At 40.2% G+C, this 22534-nt stretch overlaps 1 protein-coding gene across 5 annotated transcripts in view; it reads right to left on the bottom strand.

The window, feature by feature from the left end:
- Window positions 1–22534, bottom strand: part of HECW2 (HECT, C2 and WW domain containing E3 ubiquitin protein ligase 2) — a 408801-nt gene that overhangs the window by 109435 nt on the left and 276832 nt on the right. For all 5 annotated transcript variants that reach the window (XM_059051743.2, XM_067026482.1, XM_067026483.1 and 2 more), the window contains 4 exons: window positions 14403–14553; window positions 13622–13725; window positions 12648–12772; window positions 268–453 (listed from right to left, as the gene is read on the bottom strand). In XM_059051743.2, the coding sequence (XP_058907726.1) occupies window positions 268–453; window positions 12648–12772; window positions 13622–13725; window positions 14403–14553 (566 nt within the window). The remainder of the gene's footprint in view (window positions 1–267; window positions 454–12647; window positions 12773–13621; window positions 13726–14402; window positions 14554–22534) is intronic.

Genomic DNA, 22534 nt, shown 5'->3' on the forward strand with positions numbered 1-22534 from the left:
AAAATGGTGAGAGATTACAATTCAAAGAAAATCCAGGGGAAGTGAGGGTTTTGCCCAACAAGTGCCCTCATAGCCATCCACTGCACACACTACTTCAGAAGAGTGTAGCAACAGTTTAGGGTATCAAACAACCTGCTTGTCCAGGTTTCCCTTGAACCAGGTCACGCAGGGCTCTCAGCCCTCACTTGAAGGGTAGGGCCCAGTGCCAAAGCCACAAGCAGCCCACAGTCACATGGAGGCTTCCCCATGGCAACTCCCACAAGTTACCTTGCCCTGATGATCATGTTTCATTTCCCAGCCCCTCGGCAGCTCCAGTTGTTTGTTTGCAAACATGTTGAGGAATCCCACCAGGTCCCGGTTATGCTGGTAGCGTTCAAAGTGGTGGGTGTCCCGCCGGACTTTGGTGATCATGTGCTTCAAACACGTGTTGTTTGTAAACATGCGGTAGGCACTCTGGAGAGGATGGAAAAACAATGTTAATCTGCTTTGGGACATGCAGAAGCAACATATATACTCCCATGGGCATATTTAATCTTTGGATAGTGTACAGGCTTCAATGTAACTCTAGACCCACACATGGAAACAGCAGACAAAGCACAATAATTTTGATCAAAATAAAAGACTACAGAAAATCAGGGAGTCTTCACTAATGATTCTAGTTTTCTAAGGAATGAGAATGCTGTCGAGTCTCATTCTACAGGTGATGTGAGATCCTAAGTGGGTTTTAGGCAAAACCCACACAGTCGAAATCACACCATGCTGGAGACAAACATACCACCTCACAGTGAGCCCCAATACAGCCAGTGTTTCGTTTCCTCCAGCACAGGACTAGATCATTGGCTCTTTGGGTGAGTGCCAATGAAGCAGCTGGCGTACATTTAGGAGCCAAGTTGTATGAAAAAATGCTTGGCCATATATTTGAATATTAGAAGTACATGCAATGGGCTGAGTTGCTCTCACTGAGAGTCATATTCAGCTGAGACCAGAGCAGACTGGAGTTTTTCATCTCACTCCTGCTTGGAGGCATAATCTCAGTAAATGGAATGGCAGGCAGAACTACCTGGACTGTATAGCTCAGTATTTTTTTCTTTCTCCCTCTCTTTTTCCTGTGTGCACACACACACACACAGAGACATATATACACATATATATGGCTAAATTTACATGATTGAAATACACATTTAATAAAACCCCATTATACCAGCACATACAAAAAAGTGATTGTTTTGTAAAAGTATCTCATGATACTTAAAGAGTCCAAAAAAGGACCATGGGCTGTCTGCATATGAGTCAGGCAACAAATATTCAATGCACAATACCATGTGCCAAGCAGAAGAAAAGGAGTAACTGTATAGAGCTATTTCCTTAAGTCATCAGAAGGAATGTGATATTCATGAAATTGACCAACCATGAATGATCTCTCCTGGAATGCTATTCTTCTCACGTAGAATCAAAGGGCTTTGGATTCCTCTTGTCTTTAGTGTCCCAGGGACACCAGACTAAGTCTGGAGGCCTTCAGGCTTTACTTCATGGGTTCTGTTATTTATTTCCTTTTAGACAGACTGAGGTAAACCCCAAAGAAACCAGAATCCCTGGAAATCATTTCACTTTTATAAACATTTACTGTGCTGGTTATTGAGGATAAAAGATAAATGAGTATGAGGACAGTCAACAATGCTCCTTCCTGTCTTTCCAGGGTCCCTCAGGATGTGTCATGTCCAGGTCAAAGCATTTATTGCCGATGGGAGTCCCTCCAGAGCTTTCTTTTCTTTGGTACAGTGATCACAGCAACCAGCCATGTTTGAAATGGTGGCTGCTTCCCAGTCTGGGCTCCTGGGTCTCTGAAGGACTACAGGATCAGAGAACCCTGACGACCCAATGTGGAATGAGAAACAAACCTTTGCTGGCTTAAGCCACTGAGATTTTTTGGTCACCGTTATTGATGTATAACCTAAACTACATAAAGTAACTTTTCTACCGTTATTCTGATTGATGGGCTGTCATTATATACTTTTTGCTTTGCATTAAAATATTTTTCCTCTATCAAAATGGAAGGAAGGGAGGGAGGGAGGGAGGGAGGGAAAGCCAGTCACATTCAACAGTCCTCAAATATTAGTGTACTAGTTCCTTAGTACACCTGAGTAGAAAATATTTTGAGGTCACATTTCAACCTGACAGTCTAAATGAGAGGAGGTTTGATGGCTGTGAGAAATTATGAGGTTCAGAGCACAGAAGCAGGCAGGCCTATGCAGGGGCTCTGGGCAATTAGAGAGCACGAGAGAATAAGAAAATGATACCATGGAAGCAGAGGAGACTAATAAAAGAAGTTGGAGGGTGTCAGAGACAAACGTTAGCTGACTCACAGTTTAGCCTGTGGCTGACCCTTCCTTGGAGTCTTATGTACAATCAGCAAGGCATCTGTTTTCTGCATTTGGCTCCATGTTGCTGATATGTTTTCACAGAAACCATTACAAGCACAGAGGCCAGAGACCACACTAGCTTCTGTGATGGCGATGGTAACGAACTTTCAAGTCATACTCCCTAATAAGTCTCTTTGGGGACAAATTATTGTGGGATGATTCTGTCAGATAAATCATTTCATTAACTGTCTTCTAAATAGGTGTATGTCCTGTCACCCTTCCTTCTCATTCCGCCCATTAAAATAAGAGGCCACATCCTGATTCTTTATTTAGAGCACCAGAAATGCTCCTCACTCTGCTAAAGAAAAGCAGCAAAACTTCATTAGGGCAAAAGCAGTGGTAATTAGGTGAAGGAACCCACTCCAGCCTCAGGCACCAAGCAACTCCCTGGGGTTGGACAGCTCTTCAAGCACAGGAGTCTTAAGGATGGTCTTATAATGAATTATGTCCTTTCATCTTCGTCCTCTCCACTCAATGAGACGTGTAATAAAGTGCCAAGTTCAACTGATCTTTGCAAAAAGCATCTACCAAAGTAAAGTAAGTGTAAGGAAGATTTCTCTCATCAGTAACCAGCAAACAACCTTTAGAACCACAGCTTTTTCAAGTCTGAATAATATGCACATGACTATTAGGGTCTATTTAAAACACATAAGGCAAACAGGAACATCCCTCTAGACTGCTACATGTCTATAAGAAACTACATACATACTTATTTACATGTATATGTTTACTTATACATGTTTATATGTATGTATGTGTAACATTTATACAAGTCTATGCTTATAATATATACATCTGTTTATTCTATTTTTGATTATATATTTTATATGTTTATTCAATATATGTAGTATTGTTTTAAAACATATATTTTATGTATGTATATACATATATATGATCTGAAATATAAATATCCTTTCTGAGTAATTTTGTTCAGAAAAGATATTTATACTCCAGTTCATACAGAACTATGGTGAGGATTCTAGTCACAGCTCATGGACAGAGACAAAGAAAGTAATTTACTCTCTGCCTCAATTTGCTCAACTATAAGACACGATAATAGCAACTGCCCTGATTTCTTCACAGGCATGTGGGATTGAAATCCAGTGGAACAAAGGATGTAAAAGTGCTCTGAAGAGGTAAAAATCACTGTAAAAATATAGAGCGGAAGTAAGTACAAGAACATATAAGGGATTATACCTATTATAACTACATTCTAACAGATGAATTATAGTACTAAAACTGTTTTCTACTTTCAGTCGTTGAAGATCTTGGGTGAGCATCCCACTTTCTGTTAAGGGAAGAAGGGTCTCATAACCTCTAATTACGTGTTAAGCCCTGTGCTAAACCCTGACGATACAGAAATGAGCACAGCCTTATCACTCAAAGGGATGGAGAAGCAAAAGTATAGGGGGAGGTGGGAGGAAGGGGTTCACTGGAGGCAGAAAGTAGACCTTGGGAAACAGAGGCCACAGTAGCAGTGAAAATACTGAAACACACTGATAGAACTAGCAGAGCTAAGAAAGAGAGTAGTCCAAAGTGTTGAGAAATACTAAACAGGTGGGATTAGGCTGAAAGAGCTTCATCTTCAGGAATCTTTATTCGCCCTCTGGGGTTCAGTGGGTCTAACTGGAAAGGGATCCTTTTCTGTGTTTAAGTTGTTGTTTTGTTTTGGTCTTATAGGGAAAATATGCAGTAAAGGGATCGGATCTTCTACCTGAAACAAAAGCAGATTAGGAAAGGGCAAATGGACCTATTTCATAGCAGTCTCATGATAATGCACAGAACGATCTCACCTGGGAAGCTGCTGCACGTAGACTCACAAGCAGTAAGGCAAGTTGGCAACAGTTAACAGTAGACAGAGCCCCTTTATTTTTATTTATTTTATTTTATTTTATTTTATTTTATTTTGCGGTATGCGGGCCTCTCTCTCACTGTTGTGGCCTCTCCCGTTGTGGAGCACAGGCTCCGGACGCGCAGGCTCAGCGGCCGTGGCTCACGGGCCCAGCCGCTCCGCGCCATGTGAGATCTTCCCGGACCAGGGCACGAACACGTGTTCCCTGCATCGGCAGGTGGACTCTCAACCACTGCGCCACCAGGAAGCCCCAGAGCCCCTTTAAATGAACCCTAAAGGGTGTAAAGTTTTCTTGTCCTTTGATGTGATTTAAAATGTCCATTTTGATCATCCCTTCTCTAATCCAAAACTCCCTTTCCCAATCCTCTTGGGTGTTTCTTGTCTTATCTTCCTAGTAAAGAAATAAACACTCCATGGTTGGATGAATGATCAACTGATTATGAACTGAATTTCTTTGTGGAATTTTGTTAAAATAACACTCCTTCGAGCTTGACATGTTTTGTTTGGTTAAGTGCTTGAGGTGTTAGAAGTGAAAAATATTGGGATGAGCCGAGGGGAATGTTACTGCCATTCAGCAACAGAATAAGAAAATTGTATGTGAACACTCAGTTCTTATCAATCAACCAACTTATCGATCAATTAATTGCAATCAGTGCAAGTAATAATCAAACCTCTTTTCTTTTTTTGGCAGGTTTTTTTTTTAAGTGTTATGGTGATCATATGCCCAGGATTACCTGGCCCAGTCTTGATTTACTCGAAATCTGTTCTTTTCAATAACACAGGTAAGTATTGATACATTACTGCTAAAGAAAATCTATCTTTCATAGTCCAGAAATCCTTCACCAAGAATAGGTATTCTGATTTCATGCTTGGAAAATATCATCACTGCCTCCATAGCAAATGTATACAAAGGCTCACAAGGGAGCAGATATGAGCATCTGTATATATTATTCACTAAACAAAATTTATCGTAAACAACATCAAGTAATATTGTTTCCATAAGATATATGCTGGGATATGGAAACAGTCTTGTCTTAAGCAGGTGTTTCACAATATTTTTAATTATAAGGGATTTTACTTTTTTCTCATCTAGCTAAATAGTAAAATGGAGGGAAAACTGAACTTGTTGACAAAACTAATTAAACTATCAACTCATCTACCTTGCAATAGCGGGAATTTCTGTCTTATAAGAATATATTTAAGTATTTTGGAGCAATATTTTTCTTCATTAAGTAGTAAAGAGTGTAGAAGATGGAATTAATGTATTTCTAGAGAGTTTATTAAAAGCCGAAGTAATAGTTATTTGGCATGTATGTTGGAAACATTATTCAGTTGCATATAATGAAATGTATTTATGTATTACAATTATTAGACAAACACAGTCATACCAATTATAAAAGACATGACACTAATAATTAAATCTTGAATTATCAGGAGAAATGGTTTATCAAGACAATTTTGGAAGCAATCTGATCACAACCAGAAGAGGGCAGTAGAATATATCTTAGAGCAACAAGCATGCAAAAACAGAAAAAAAAAAAAATCCCAATATTTTGTTCCTCAAGTTTTCCTTTAGAGTTATGACACCTATATATCTACTTAATTTTGTTCTTTTCAATAAAGATGATTAGGTATCCACCAAAAAACTATTAGAACTAATAAATGAATTCAGCAAAGTTGTATGATACAAGATTAAAATACAGAAATCTGTCGCTTTTCTATACACTAATAATGAACTAACAGAAAAAGAAAGCAAAAAAAAAAAAAATCTGTTTAAAATCACATGAAAAAAAATAAAATACCTAAGAATAAACTTAACCAAGAAGGTGAAAGACTTATACTTTGAAAACTATAAAAGATTGATGAAGGAAACTGAAAATTCATAGAAATAGAAAGATCTTCTGCATCCTTGGATTGGAAGAATTAATATTGTTAAAATGTCCATGCTACCCAAAGCAATCTACAGATTTAATGCAATCCCTATGAAATACCCATGACATTTTTCATAGAACTAGAACAAAAAACCCTAAAATTTATATGGAACCACAAAAGACCATGAATTGCCAAAGCAACCTTGAGAAAAAGAACAAAGCTGGAGGTATCATGCTCCCTGACTTCAGACTATATACAAAGCTACAGTAATCAAAACAGACTGGTACTGGCACAAAAACAGACACACAGAGCAATGGAACAGAATAGAGAGCCCAGAAATAAACCCACACACCTTGGATCAATTAATCTATGACAAAGGAGGCAAGAATATGCAATGGAGAAAAGACAGTCTCTTTAATAAGTGGTGTTGGGAAAACTTGACAGCTACATGTAAAAGGATGAGATTAGAACATTTCCTCATACCATATACAAAAATAAACTCAAAATGGATTAAAGACTTAAATGTAAGACTTGAAACCATAAAACTCCTAGAAGAGAACACAGGCAAAACACTCTTTCACATAAATCACAGTAATATATTTTTTTGGATCTGTCTCATAAGGCAAAAGAAATAAAAGCAAAAATAAACAAATGGGACCTAATTAAACTTAAAAACTTTTGCACAGCAAAGAAACCATCAACAAAACAAAAGACAACCTACTAAATGGGAGAAAATATTTACAAATAATATGACTAACAAGGGGTTAATATCCAAAATATATAAACAGCTTATATAACTCAATATCAAAAAAAACCCAAACAACCCAATTAAAAATTGGGAAGAAGACTCAAATAGACATTGTTCCAAAGAATACATACAGATAGCTAACAGGCACAAGAAAGGATGCTCAACATCACTAATCATCAGAGAAATGCAAGTCAAAAGCACAATGAGATATTACCTCACACCTGTCAGAGTGGCTATCATCAAAAAGTCTACAAATAACAAATGTTGGTGGAGGATGTGGAGAGAAGGGAACTGTTGTACTCTGTTGGTGGGAATGTAAATTGGTGCACCCACTATGGAAAACAGTATGCTGGTTCCTCAAAAAACTAAAAATAGAACTATCATATGATCCAGCAATTCCACTCCTGGGTATATATTCAAAAAAAACAAAAACATTACTTTGAAAAGATACATGCACCCCAGGGCTTCCCGGGTGGCGCAGTGGTTGAGTCCGCCTGCCGATGAAGGTGACATGGGTTTGTGCCCTGGTCTGGGAAGATCCCACATGCCACGGCTAGGCCCGTGAGCCATGGCCGCTGAGTGTGCGTGTCTGGAGCCTGTGCTCCGCAACAGGAGAGGCCACAACAGTGAGAGGTCCGCGTACCGCAAAAAATAAATAAATAAATAAATAAAGATACATGCACCCCAGTGTTCATAGCAGCATTGTTTACAATAGCCAAGATATGGAAGCAACCCAAGTGTCCATCAACAGATGAATAGTTAAAGAAGACACAATGGAATATTACTCAGCCATAATAAATAATGAAATTCTGCCATTTGCAACAATGTGTATGGAACTAGGGAGTATTATGCTTACTGAAATAAGTCAGACAGAGAAAGACAAATACTGTGTGTTATCACTTATATGTGAAATCAAAAAATAAAACAAACAAATATATATAACAAAATAGAAACAGACTCACAGATATAGAAAACCAACTAGTGGTTACCAGTGGGGAGAAGGGAGGGGGAGGCGCAAAATAGGAGTAGGGTATTAAGAGATACAAACCACTATGTATAAAATAGATAACCAACAAGGATATATTACACAGCACAGGGAAATAGCCATTATTTTCTAATAACTTGAGATGGAGTATAATCTATAAGAATATTGAATCACTATGCTGTACCCCTGAATCTAATGTAATATTGTAAACCAACTATACTTCAACAAAAAGAAATCACAAATTGCACACCGTAAAAAGATGGTAGCTTGAAATTGGCCACAGTGGGAATATTAACACTAAAGAAATCGGTAAATGCAAATCAGGCCCTGATATGTTTTATGGGCTGTCTAGACTAACAGTGAGTAAACTATAGACTCATGGGCTGACTGGCTGTGTTTGCTAACCAAGTTTTATTGGAATACAACCACATCCATTCATTTACATGTTGTCCTTGGCCCAAAAGCTGAAAATATTTACACTCTGGCCCTTCCCAGAAAAAGTCTACTGACTTTTTCTAAATAATAAGTTCTAGACTTAAGAAATTGGTAAAGAAAATAAAATGCTAATAATACAGATTAAAGTTCAAATTATGCTGTTATACTGCAAATAGCGCGTGCGCGTGCACACACACACACAACGAAGAAAAATAAGTCCAATATTCAAACACTATTATCTAGCTAAACAAAGAAGATGCTGGCCTCATTGACAAAAGAGTGTGAGGAATGTCAGCTCTCCCTCCAAGATATGTGCCATATTCATCCACCTGTCACCATCTCCACTGCTGCTGCGCTAGTCCAAGTCCCTTCCATGTCTCGCCACAGCACCTTTTCACTTGTTTCCCTGCTGCCAATCTTGCCTTCTAAAACCCATTCTCAACACAGTAGGAAGAAAAAACTTTAAAAAATCAAAACTACACCCCCACAGGAACTCCCTTTATAATAAAGCCCATTTAGAATGAAGCCCAAACTCCTTGCCAGATCACACAAGCCCTACATTTTGAAGCCCTGCTCACCTCTCTGACTGTAGTATGTACCACATCAAACTCACTCCTGTCCTCAAGCCTTTGCTCTTCCTTGGCAAGGAAAGTTCTTCTCCAAGACCTTTGCCTTTCTGGCTTCTTGACATTGTACAACAGCTTGAGTATGGTTCCTTGGAGAGGCCTTGCCGTCCACCTGATCTAAACCGGCATCTGCAGTACCCTGGCCCCAAGTCACCCTAGCCCAGTCACTTGCACTGTTTCAGTTGCCTCATGACACATTTCACTGTCTGCATTATCTTTTCTTGTTCACTAGTTGATCTTTATTCCACTGTATCCTGAGAGTCTCGAAGGTACTAGGCAAATCGTAGGCATTTAATAATTATTGCTTGAATGAATGCATGAACAAAGGAAAACTCGTGTAACCTGACCCCAAGTCCAAAGCTCTTCCCACCACAGCATGACACTTTGTGTTTTAGACTGACAACTCGGAATGTTATCCCATTCTTCCTTGTATGAAAGCCTACAATCTCCTGGAATTGTCATATACACGAGTTTAGGTTCCTGTAACCTGGATTTTGCTTACATTTCCAGCCTCAGATCCGACTTTCACTAGTGTCCCATGGTCTCCGCACACCAGCAATACCAAACTGCTGTACTATTAATTCGGTTTCAGTACTTCTATAGTAATTACTAAGACAGCCCTGCAACTTCATGGATCTTTTGTTTTGTAAATGCTGCTCTTCCTACCTAGAGAGCTCTGGTCCATCTTATTTCTAGGGCAAGTTCCTATTCAATCTTTAAAACCTATCAGTCTTTAAAACCTACTCAGTTTTTAAAACCTATCCCAAATGCAAACCCGGCTACGGCTCCTCCCGTATGCCTTCTCTCCAGAGTTAATCACGCACCCCAGCAGGATATCTTCTACAACCTTCCATTACGGCACTTACAACTCTGCTCACTGCATTGGAATGTGTTTTCAAGTCTGGGGCTCCAGAGCCCACAGTTGCTGTCAATTTTGTATCTCTAGGACTTAGTGCCTGGTATACAGTAGGGAATAAACCACTGTTGCTACATTGAATGCCTCTTGCATGAAATCTGAGAACAGGCTTCTCCCAAGTCCTCTCTCTTCCAAGATAAACCTATAAACCATGAGATAATGATCAGTATGTTAACTGATCAATAAATATGTGCATACTAATAGCCTCGCCAACAGCTCCTGGTGATTGGACTATGCCGACTTCTACTTTTCCCAACAGTCTACTCTATTTTTCCTAAGGCATATAATCTGTCTGGTTAAATTCAAAATGTTCATACGTTCATTCCTTCAACAAGCCTCTCAAGAGTCCTCTTCTTCAGTTTCTATTGTATTGACCCACCAAAGCCTGCCAACTCTCTGCCTGTGATTCTCTCATGCTGGATCCTTCCTCGTTATTTCCTCACCTCCTAGTCTAGGCTCTTATCAGCTCCAGCCACGACCAATGGGTTATATACAGCTGGATGTCTGTGGCCAGGGTCTGCCCCCTCCCCCGTTCTAAAGCGCTCCAGGTGCAGCTAAGACAACCTTCCCCTAATTAAAACCTCCAGGAAGCCGCTTCCTCAGCCCTCAGAGACTTGCGGGACAGTGCCTGCCTTGCCCGCCCTGTTACCCCCAGCACCTTGCAGAACCGCAAAGCTCCTTCTTGATGCCTCCACACCTAGTCCAGTTTCGAGCTGTTTACTTACGTGTTAGCTGACCCAGCAAGATGAACTCCTGTGTCAGACCAAAGCCCTACAGGCGTTTCTTGTTTGTTCTTTTTCCCATCCCTAACAGCCAGTTTTTCACCAAGTCACGTCGACTCTACCTTCAAAATAGCTCTTGACCCCGTGCACTTTTCTCCATCTCCACGCCAACACCCGTATTCCAGCCATCATTGCCTTTCCCTTGGACCGTGAAGAGCCTCCGTTCTCATCACCCTGCTTCCACCCTTGCCTTTCTACGCTCTCCAAATCCATGCATGTCACACTCCAAGTGCATGATGGCTTCCCGCTGCTCAGAATAGAATCTGAATCCCCTGCCATGTCCCATAGGCAGATCTATGATCTGGATCTTGCTGACTTTCCAACGTAGTATCACACCACCCCCTCTTTCTATCACGACACAGCAGCCCCTCTGCCCTCTTCTGAGCCCTGGGGTCCCTGCACTTCCTGTTTCAACTGCTTGAAATGAGCTTCCCCTGGCTTTTCCCATGGTTGATGATTTCTCATCTTTCAACTTCCAACTCAAAAATGACTGCTTCGGAGAGGTATTCTAGAACCATCTTTCTAAGGTAGCCTTCATTCTCGGATAAGAACTTGACCTTATTGCCCACTGTGTCTGCAGCACCTACCATAATTTCCAGCATAAACCGTGTTTTAAGTAATATTTATTGGATGATTAAACTAACTCACTATGCATATAGGACATGTTTTTCATTTCTGTCTTTGCTCACGCATACCCTTCACCTAGAAGGCCCTCCTACTCCTTTCTGTTTTAACCAGCCAGTGTCCATTATTTATTCTGTGAGACAACTTAAGATTTACATCACAAAGAAATGCTTTCTAACCAACTTTCCTATCACACTCTAATTTTTTTCTTCACACACATACGCACGTGTGCGCCAAAACATAAGTTTTGGCTTAAACTATATAATATTTTCAAACACTTCTCTTTCCTTCTAGAAATGTTTGAGATAAATATCATGCCAGAGAACAGGTATGTAACATTTTCCACTGTCACCCCATGGACTTCATATACCCTAGTGCCTCCAGGAGGTTAACACTTCCTGAGTAAAATTAAAACCTCCCATTCCAGATGGTAATTTCAAAATGAATGTGGGAAAGGCGCACATGAATAGAGCTGGAGAAACAGATTGTCATGAGGGCTTAATGGGGTTGGGGGATTGGGAACTAGCGAGGGGTTTCTTGGTTAAGGAACCAAGATCAGGAAAGGGGTAGAATTTTTGTTAAAAGTCAAGACTGGGGGAAATGAAAGAAAACAAGTGAAGGAGACACTCAAAATGATTTCTCTCTATTTAAACAATGATTAAAAGGCTGATGATTTTTATAACCTTCTGGTTAACAAAAGGTTGATTCTTTTAGCTGATGCTAACATTTTTAGGCCTCTAGCAAAATTACAGAGGGAGGGCTTCTAAAGAATAGACATATTAGTAAAAGAAGGGAAATTTAAATCTACTTCATCCTAAACACATCACCATTCCCCCTCCTCCCACTAGCTTCCCCCCCAAAAATCCTGATCTCCCATACAAACCTCATGTATCTTTAAAATATTCCTCTATTTATGGATTTATTTTTTCAGATTACAGCGAAGTATACATTTTATATTCATTCTTTCTTTTGGAGAGCCCGTCCTGATATCTCAAAGCTCAATCTGACCAATGTCTGTTGTCGGTTCTCAGATATTTGGTTATACTTGTGCATGCAAAACAAGGTGGTCATTAAGAGCACAGACTCTGGAGTCAGCATCTCTGGGATTTTAACCCCAGCAGTCCCACTTAGTAGCTGTATAACCTTGAGCATGTTATTTAAGCTCTCTGTGCCTCAGTTTCTTCATCTGGAAAAATGGAAGTTTTATCTAACTCATAGGTTTGTTTGGGCTAAATGGGTTAAGCCATGGGTAGTGCTTAACACTGAGCATGGAACACATGTGGTGCTCGGTAAACTTAGCTATTTTCATTCTGTTATGACGTAAACGAGGATAATTTCCTTTGGCCTGGTGCTCTTTCCCTCACATCCTCTCGGATTTGATACTCACAGGGTTAGAATGCAGCACAGTGAAGAACTCTGGGCTGATGAGGAACTTCACGGGAGGAGACTGTAACAGCAATGTGAGCCTGGATCTGGAGGTAGAGTGGGGCGGGACGTTCTCCCGTCGGAAATCTAGACGGGGCAGACCACAGAGGCTTTCAGGGAGGTCTCTGCATGCGCTGGAAACATCTACTCACTTCTGTCTATATTTTAAAACAACACCTATACCATCTGTTATTATTTTAATCCCCCAAACACTTCTTTCTTTTCTGTAAATTCATGCATAAAACTCAATTGCTCTCCATCACATTAAAATGGAATTCAGTAATATTTCTAGTCACTATTAACATTTTTAAAAATAAATTTATTTATTTTTGGCTGCTTTGGGTTTTTGTTGCTGCAGGCTTTCTCCAGTTGTGGCAAGTGGGGGCTACTCTTCGTGGCAGTGTGCAGGCTTTTCCCATTACGGTGGCTTCTCTTGTTGCGGAGCATGGGCTCTAGGTGCACGGGCTTCAGTAGTTGTGGCTCGCAGGCTCTAGAGTGCAGGCTCAGTAGGTCTGGCGCACGGGCTTAGTTCCTCCGTGGCATGTGGGATCTTCCTGGACCAGGGCTCGAACCTGTGTCCCCTGCATTGGCTGGCGGATTCTTAACCACTGCACCAACAGGCACGTCCCCACTATTAACATTTTAATGCATCCTTAGATTTTACAAGTAATCAGATTCCATCTTATTCTACTCTCCCACAGATCCAGAGATTAAAGTAATTTATATCCTGTTTGGTTTTGTGATTCTTTTCTTAGTACCAATAACAAGTCGAGGATTAGAAGAGGTATCTGGTGAATTCGACTTTTTGAGTTGAATTACCTGGTCTTAATGAAGATCAAAAGTCCTTTTAAAGAAAGCTTCATTTCTTGGAAATCCTTACTTACTTGTTTTCTATTTTTGCGAGATTACAAAACAAACCAACCCAAAGGCTCTTACCTGCACTGGCTTGGTGAAAGTCGGCTTCCTCCCCTGCCGCATCAATCGCATTGCTATTTTCCTCAGGCCTCTCGTTAGTCATGGTTCTGCGGATACTCTGGTATCTAAAATCAGGAGCCTAGAGTTACAACACAGCAACCTCTAAAACACGGGGCTCAACTGCTTCCCCAGAGCCCAGAAGTTTTCACCATCTTCCCAGCCTTGACCATTTCCTCCCCAAACCCCCATCCCCTGACCTTCTGGGCCATCTGTTAAGTAAATCTGCTGGATTTAATTTCTTCCATCCAGAGTCTGTGGAACATTTTCTTAACAAATTAATAAAACTTTAAAAAACATTGTGGCCTTTAACCAAAGGAAACTAAATTCCTAGTTATTAAAGAAAAGAACAACTTTTGTTCCATAGCAATTAGTTTTTGAAAAAGAAGGACGGATTTTTAAAAGCTTAGGTAACTAATAAAGATGCATTACAAACGAAGATTCTAGATATTTAAAGAGCTATCTGGCTTCAAATGACAAGTGTCTATGCTCTGTTTTACTGAAAATCAATGCCTTGGATAGACAAAAGGGGTCATCATTACTTATTTCCTCTCTAGTTTCTAAGCAAGCTGTGGATGTGTGAGCTTATTGATTTTTAACCAAGAGACTTTCAATGAAGTCTATGAATCGAGAGAAGTGACAGCTCCACCTGAATGACAGGACACCCAGAGATGAAAGAGGCAACCGTGGTTTCCATTTTGCACTGTGTAAAAATCAGCCCAACCACAAAAGTGCCCATCCTCACCGCCGGTTCAGCTGCTCCATCTGCTGTATGGAGTTGGACCTCTGCAGCACCTGCGGGGCAGGCGGAGCTGTGGGCCGCTGCCAAGTCGTGGTTCTGTTTACGTGATCCACGTAGAAGATCCTGCCATGGCTGTCAATGCGTGCCTCCCAGTCTAAACAGCAGAAGTGCACGGAGAGGGATTAGGAGGAGAAGCTGAAGCCATGAATGTGGTTCATCAAGCAGCACGTGTTTTCTCCCTGACATGCTACACTTTGGGGCTAATAATGTATACCTGGGTGCATAATCCAGCACTTCCCCCCAGTCCACTCCAGAATCTGTTTGACCGGTTAGTAAAACGGCTCCTGTGGGCATAACCAACACCTTAAAGAATCCCTGAAAGTAGGGGATCCTCCCAGATCCACCCACAATGCTTATCCTTCACGTATGAGCGCCAGTGTTTAAAAATTACTAGTTGGTATCATAATACTTTAGATATTCACATCAAATTTGGTACTGATGTTTATTTTCACCAAAACTTGATTTTTCTGTTTTTTTTTCCAACTTAGATGAAAGACTCACAGCTGGAAATTTCCACGTGTATATTTACACACAATTTTAGTAGATGTAGTCTTCGGAAGAACGTAGTGCTAGCCTAGTCATCAAACAGTATCATTATCTACAAACTTCCATTTACACTTTCCCAAAGAGGAATACGTTTTCAGAGCAAGGTTAATGACCTGTCTCCAACCTCAAATAAATACAATGTTTTAAAAGACTAATTAATTTTATGTTTAAACAATCTCTTTAAATGTGTTAGTCTTTGTAAACAAATATGTAAGAGCATGTTCAGTGAAAACAGCAAGCAGCGTAGTCTTCAGGGACAGCCATCCCACCTCTGTGAATTCTCTAAAAGCCCATTCCCCTATAAAAATAAGCAGAGCGTGAGCTGATCTTTACAAAAGGCAATAATTTTTAAATTGATTGCAGTTGGGAAGGGTGATTTATATAGGAACATATGAAAACAGAAGAGATCTATTCTTTAACCAGGAAAGTTCTTTATACATTGCTACTTCTATGACGAATATGTTTTGAAATTAATAAGCACCTTTCTCTTGAGCAGCTCTGTTAATTTCAAAACTCTCCATGTGATCACACAGCTTATCAGCAGACACCATGGGGTCTAATCCTAGAGACCAGGACGAAAGCATGTTTGCTCCTGACCAGCTATGGCATTTGCTCTGGAGGTGAATGGAACAAGTATTCCAACAGAGTCCTTAGGATTGCAAAAACCTGCACGGTAGGTCCCAGCCAGCACCAGACCACTGAAGACTGCCTCAGCTGGGAGTGGAAGGATTTCTTTTTGTTGATTTCAGCCGATCATAACTTATGACACATGGCAAGGGAAAGAAAAATTTTCTGTGAGGAAAAGCACCACACAGACAACAAACAACTCCATGTCACTCATGCTCCAAGGTAACACGGACTCACAATGAAGCAGGCTGCCAAGAATGAATTATTCGGGCACAGCTACAATCCCATCAGTAGGACATTTCCAAAAGGCCTCCTGCTCAGCCTGCCATATGCTGACAAACAGTAAGTACATAAAGGCATTTTCAGGAACCATTTTCTAAAACCTTTGATCCATTCCATTGTTTTGCTCTGCTCCTTGCATACTTTCCCATCTCAAAGATTCTGAGAACAAGTATTCCCACTGCATTCCTCTCTCATTAGAGCCAGGATAATTCAAGCACATACTATATGTCAAATCAAATGCATATGGAAACAAATGACCATTCCTTCCCCCCAAGAATGTTTACAGTAGCTTCCAATTTTTTAAAAAATTGTAGGATAGGTCAATTAGGGATAAAAACAGAACAGAAGCCAACTAAAGGAAGCAGAGAGAGAGATTCTGCCAAGCTCCCAAGATAAGGTTGTCACTACAACTTGGCTCTAAGTTTTCTGGCAGTTACAGCAGAAAAGAAAACACACTGTTGCATACTTTCCATTCTCTGACAAAAGAATATTTTAAAAGTATCTTCAAAGATGGAACTTTTTCCTTGAATAAATTATACAAGAATTTACCCCAAGAAATGTGACCTGTATGCGGGCCACATGGGTAGGAAAATGGAGGAGGGGGTATCTCCAAATATATTCACCACTGTGCCTCCTTGCACATAGCATGTAATGAATGAACAAATCATTTAAATAACGTAAAGCTATTAAAAAATGATTCTTGTTATGGTTACCATGGGGTTGGGGGGGAGGGATAAACTGGAAGATTGGGATTGACATCAACACACTACTATATATAAAATAGATAACTAATAAGGACCTACTGTATAGCACAGGGAACTCTACTCAATACTCTGTAATGGGAAATGAATCTAAAAAGAGTAGATATATGTATATGTATAACTGATTCACTTTGCTGTACACCTAAAACTAACCCAACATTGTAAATCAACTATACTCCAATAAAAATTTTTAAAACTGATCTTGTATTCACTTTCCACAAAGGCCAGGAATAACCTTAATTTGTATTTCAATAAAGACATTTCTATGCAATGGGAAAAACAAGAAAACAAGGTCCAAAAATTTGTTTTCTAAGAATATGGGATGTTGGATGCACATTAAGATTCTCCCTATCAAATATCATATCTTTAAATTGAGGTTGTCACTTAAGTCCCCATAAAGAGAAATGCTATACTGCTGGTTTCAAGTGGACACTTGGCATTGAACTGGGAAAGACTGTTATGCTATTGGCTTATTCGTGAACTACGTATCTACTCTTACCCAAGCGGTCAATACCCTTCCATCCAGGCAAGAGAGCAGAGGTGCCTGTAGGAAGGTCAGTCCTCTATCACTATCTATCATTATCTATTCACGGGGGTGGGGATATGGTTGCTTTAATATCTTATCAGTATTTACATGAGGCCTGGTTTGTTCTTGGTTAAGAAAGCATATGAGAACACATGGCCTGGTATCAGTTTCTTTCACAGACAATACTAAAATCACACAGGCAGGGTTAGAAGACTAGCATCTTGGCATTTACTTCCCTGTCTTGCCACATTGTAAACTGGGGTACATAATCAGTGTGCAGTGAGACTGAGAGCAATGTGGTGTGTGTGTGTGTGTGTGTGTGTGTGTGTGTGTGTGTGTGTGTGTGTGTGTATAATGCACTAAATTAGCAAGTAGAAGGCCTGTATCTGTCCATGGCTTTGTCATACCTTTGCTACATGACCTTCAACAAGTTACTACACCTCTATGGCCCACAGTTTCTTTACCTAAAAAATTAGAAGACAAGAGGTAAACATTGCTAAGGTCCCTTTCAGTTCTAAAATAACATGAATCTGCAATGACACCCATTTTATCACATTAGGTTCAGGAAGGACCTAGCAACATCTTATGTCTAGGCCAGAATTTCCAAAATAGATTCTAAGTTAATTAAGTCTTTGGGGCCAGGGGCTTTGGGGTCCTGAGGAGTAGGGCTGCTGCTGAACCACCTGCCAACCCCACTTTAAACACTACAGCTCCAATATTATCTGTTGTGCATATTAATCTTCCACATAAGATTTCACTTCCATAAAGAGCTTCACAGCAATAATAAAGTTTGAAAACTATTATCTAGAGAATGTTTCTCAAGGTGTGGGATTCTGACAGTATGTGTCAGAATCACTATGAGGATCAATAAAAATGCAGATGCCAAGGACACACCCCAGCTCTCCAAAATCAGACTATCTGAAGCCAGGACTCAGTTATCCACATTTTTAACAAACTTCCCAGGTGATTTCTAGACACACTAAAATTTAAGGAACACTGACGTAAATGAACAAGAACTCAAAACAGCCGCTAACTTACTGGACAAACCCATGGAGCTAATGCTGGATTTCTTAGAGGTCATGAAGTGCGGGCTCGCAAGAAACTAAATTTCAGCCTAAATACCCCAAACTGAAATCCAGGAGCAAGTGGATACTTAAGACACCCTGAGATGCAAATATAATAGCCCCCTTTAAATAGCTGGACATGAAGGGTAAGTCAGAGAGTTAGCATGAAAATCTACGCCAAGCCACTGTCACAGCATTAATCCCAGATGCAGGGAGGTAGAGCCGGGCAGGTCTTAGATATTTTCAACTTTTAGAATCAATAAACGTAGGCAGGGGTAAGGGGTCCTCCCTATGGTCCCTCTTCATCTCGTCACTCTTCTTTCTCGCTCCTCTGAAACTAGGCCTTGGTCTCCACTGGACCACCCAGTGATTAAATGGAGAAGTGAACACATCTCAGTAAGTGCTGAGACTGGGAAGGTCAATGCCTAGACAGGATGAATCACCTATCAGGGGAAGCCAGCACTGAACTGTCTGCTATGTAACTCAAAGCGGTGAGAGGACTGAGTAGGGAATTGACCGGGTTGTAACTGGATTAAGGAGAATGAAGTACCTGAACATTGTGAAGTAAGTTTATAAACCCACTGTAAAAATTATAATAACCGTGGTATCCTCACCAAAATGGTGAGATGATGAAGTTACAATAAACTAAAGGTACTTTTAAGGAAAAAAGCTTTGTGATAGATGCCAGAAATCAGTGTTTCATAGATTATTTGTTCCTGATTTAAACACTCAGAGAAGTATGATACTATTTGTATAAAGTACAAAAGTAAGTTAAACTTGTCTATGCTCTGGGGAGTCAGGACAGTGGGTCCCCTTTGCCCCTTCAGGAGTGGGGGTTGGAGACTGGTAGCAGGGCACAAGGGGCCTCCCAGGGACCACAGATGTGGTGCTGACTGCCCAGGTGGGCACAGTTTGGGAGAATTCAGCAGGCTGAATGTGCTCTTTTCTGCATGTACATTATATTTGGATAAAAAGTTTAAAAAAATCTCAAATAGCTGCATATTTTGTACCTTAATATTCGATTTTTAAGCAAGTAGGTTTTTAGATTAAAAGTGTGTATTTTCTTCTCCAAGCTAACTTTTAGATTCTAGAGAATAAGAGCCCCTAGCTTTAAACAGAGTAGAACGTCTATAAGATTAATTGTACTTTTCAGATTCATTACCTTCTTTTAAACCTTCGTTTCAAAGGATGCTTTAATAACAAAAGTGCACAACCACAAAAAATGATAAACATCCCCCTGTGTTTTTCCAGAGCTACTCATTTGAACCCACCACATAAGTAATACACTAGTCCTAAAAATACGGCAGTAAGCCTGGGATCCTATAAGAGTCCACTGTGGACTGTTCATCCGGAATCTATTCCTATTCCTATCCTTTTGGGAGAAAAACACCTTTCAACAGTTTCCTTTTGTCTCCAGTACAGCAATGGGTTAAGTCACAATTACTCTGGAGCCAAAAAAAAAAAAAAGTTTTTCAGAAGGGGCTGAGCTGGCCATTGTTTTTCACTTATCCTAATGCTAAAAAGACCAAGATTCATTATGCTGATTACATTTTAGTGGGCTTCAGCCCTGGACAGCCTCCAGCTGCCAGCCTATCAATCACCTCAGAATAAGATACAGCAGGTTCTTAAGGCACTTAGTACATATTCAAGTTCAAGCTGCTTCCCTGGAAGTCTCTCAACAGTGCCATGCCACCTTTACGAACCACAGCTTTCTTATTTTGTATGGCTCATCAGCATGTCTCTCAACCAGTGGTTGAGGTTACACAGCCCACAAGGTCACAGTGCAGGGTCCACGGCCTAACGCAAGAGTAAGAGTTTGAGAACCAATCGATCGATCATCATTACAGCTGAGTGGTCTCTGTCCAACATCTGTTCCCTGGTCCTGAGATAGGAGGAATAAGGCTGGAAGAAGAAGCAAACAAACAAGGAAACCTGCTTTACATAAAAAGAGATCAAACAGATGTTCAGAGACTAACTTATAACCCTGATACACAGACGACCATGCAATCAGCTATAAGAGTGAAGAGACATAGCAAGGATACCTCTAAATCCCCTTAATTGAGGTTGCAAATCTTCAGAGAGAAGCAAACTTTACTGGATAGTTTCCTCACTGTATGTTAGCACATGGGTATTTTTAAGGCATATATAAGCTAAAATAACAATAACAATGATTATAAGGAAAAAGAAAAAGAATCCAGAGTTGGGGGGATCATGCTTCAGTAGACTGTCCTGCAGGTGTGCAGATAGTGACCTACACAGGGAGGAAAAGGCACGTCTGAGTCCAATACAGATGCTTAACGGAGCAAATCCATCTGGGCCAAAAGACAGTCGCTAGTACTGTCACTGTCACCACTGTTCTTATACTTGAGGGACCTCCCAGAGAAGGGCCCTGCTAAGTGATCTTCACCTGGAAGAAGAAAGCTGAGCATCTTTCCAGCCTTCCTAGGTCTGCCCTCAAAACACAATATAATGCAGTTTCAGAGAAGCCCCCAAACCCTCTAATTTCAGGTGATGCTTGTGCCTAATAGATAACATACCAAAATATGTCACCACTCTGCCACTAACCCAAGCTTTCAGAATTTACATTCATCTACCTACACAACAGTCCCTACCATTCTAATTTTAGATCATAGAGTAGAAAAAAATGTTTGAGACTCTGTCTCAACTTTTACTAGTATGGAATCTTAAGTTACTTAATTTATCTGGGCTTCAATTTCTCCATCTACAAAGTGAAAGAATCAGATTATTTAATTTCTACCCATCAATCTATAAATTACGGATAAGACCTGCTTGACCTAGTTCACAATACTGTTACAAAGAATTTTTTTAAAAAAGCTACAAATTCTTTGTAAACTGTAAAGCACTATACAAGTCTGAGGTATTATAATAAATAATGTTAAAAGTATAATCCCTAATCTTAAAATAATTCAGCCAGGTCATTTAAGAGACAGGCCAATCTGCATACTCCAAGTGGATGGCCCTTAGCTGAGCCTCCTGAGAGAGACAATATATGAACGCAGAATGCCACAGCTCTGAGTTAAGAGGCATGGCCAGAGACAGTAGCAGAGCTGCCCAGTGAGGCAAGGAAGGCAGAGAACTGGTTCGGGCAGGACGCACAACTAGCACAGGCAGCCAAGTGATTAAATGGACTGTCAAAAGGTGAGACCGGCTGGGAATAGGAGAGGGCAAAGCAGTGTGAGGACAGAGTTGAACAGTAATCAGGTATGCTCAGACCATAACCTGTAATTGGTCCATGATAATGTAAATCCCCAAATCTGCAAGTTGCAAGTTGCACAACAGGGAACAACTCTTAAGAATTCCCCCCTGCCCGCCGTTCATCAGTTACTCATTAAATTGGATATACTACTAAGGTGCTTTTTTACCTTTTGGATATATTAACTTATTAAAATCAACTGACAATTGTTTATTTTTTTAATCCTAAAATTTAGTATTATATCTGTGTAATGCAAATACCAGTGTTTAAACAAATGCATGGAAACAGCATAAATAGTGGTCATAATTTCAGCAGGAAAGTACCTGTCTTTATTAAATACAACCTAGAGACCAAAATTGTGAATCCAACAAAATTCAGAGCAATTGGATGTGGCCAGGAGGATGCCATTTATCCATACACTGATGCAATGCTGTGCCTCCTGTCCAGGTGCCTGAAACTCTGATTACTTACTATTAATCCACATACTCATGTAAACAAAGCTCTCCCAGAATTCTCTCCTGGTGTTCCTAATTCATTTTTCTCCAATTATATCTAAATATCACCCAGGAATACTTTTCTTTTCTGCCTCTAATATTTTCTCCAAGGGTGAACAGTAAGGAAGTTTTCCCCTCCACCTGCTTAAGATGACACAATAGTTAATTAATCTCTTGGATGATTTTTAAAAACTGCTTAAAATATATGTTTCCTATGAGTAACCACCCTCAGTTATCCAATATATGAACAAGGGGAGGATCTGTGCACAACAGTATTTACAAATGATTAAGTCAATATTTTGACAAATTGTACAGAGCACCATTCAGCTCTTTTGTCAGCACTCACCCAAACTAACTACTCAACATTTTAGCCCTTTAAATGCATACTGCCCCCGCTCTATGTCCCACCATTTTTAAAACACAGAGGGCCAGAAGCATCCACTTCTTGCCATGATCACATATAAGATGGGTGAATAGAGAAGGTGAATAAGAAGGAAAAGCAATAAGGCAGAAAGATGTATTTTCCAATGTGTTCTTAAAAACAGTATTTACTGAGCTTTA

Source organism: Kogia breviceps, chromosome 2 (genome assembly GCF_026419965.1).
Source record: "Kogia breviceps isolate mKogBre1 chromosome 2, mKogBre1 haplotype 1, whole genome shotgun sequence".
Classification (NCBI taxonomy): Eukaryota; Metazoa; Chordata; class Mammalia; order Artiodactyla; family Physeteridae; genus Kogia; species Kogia breviceps.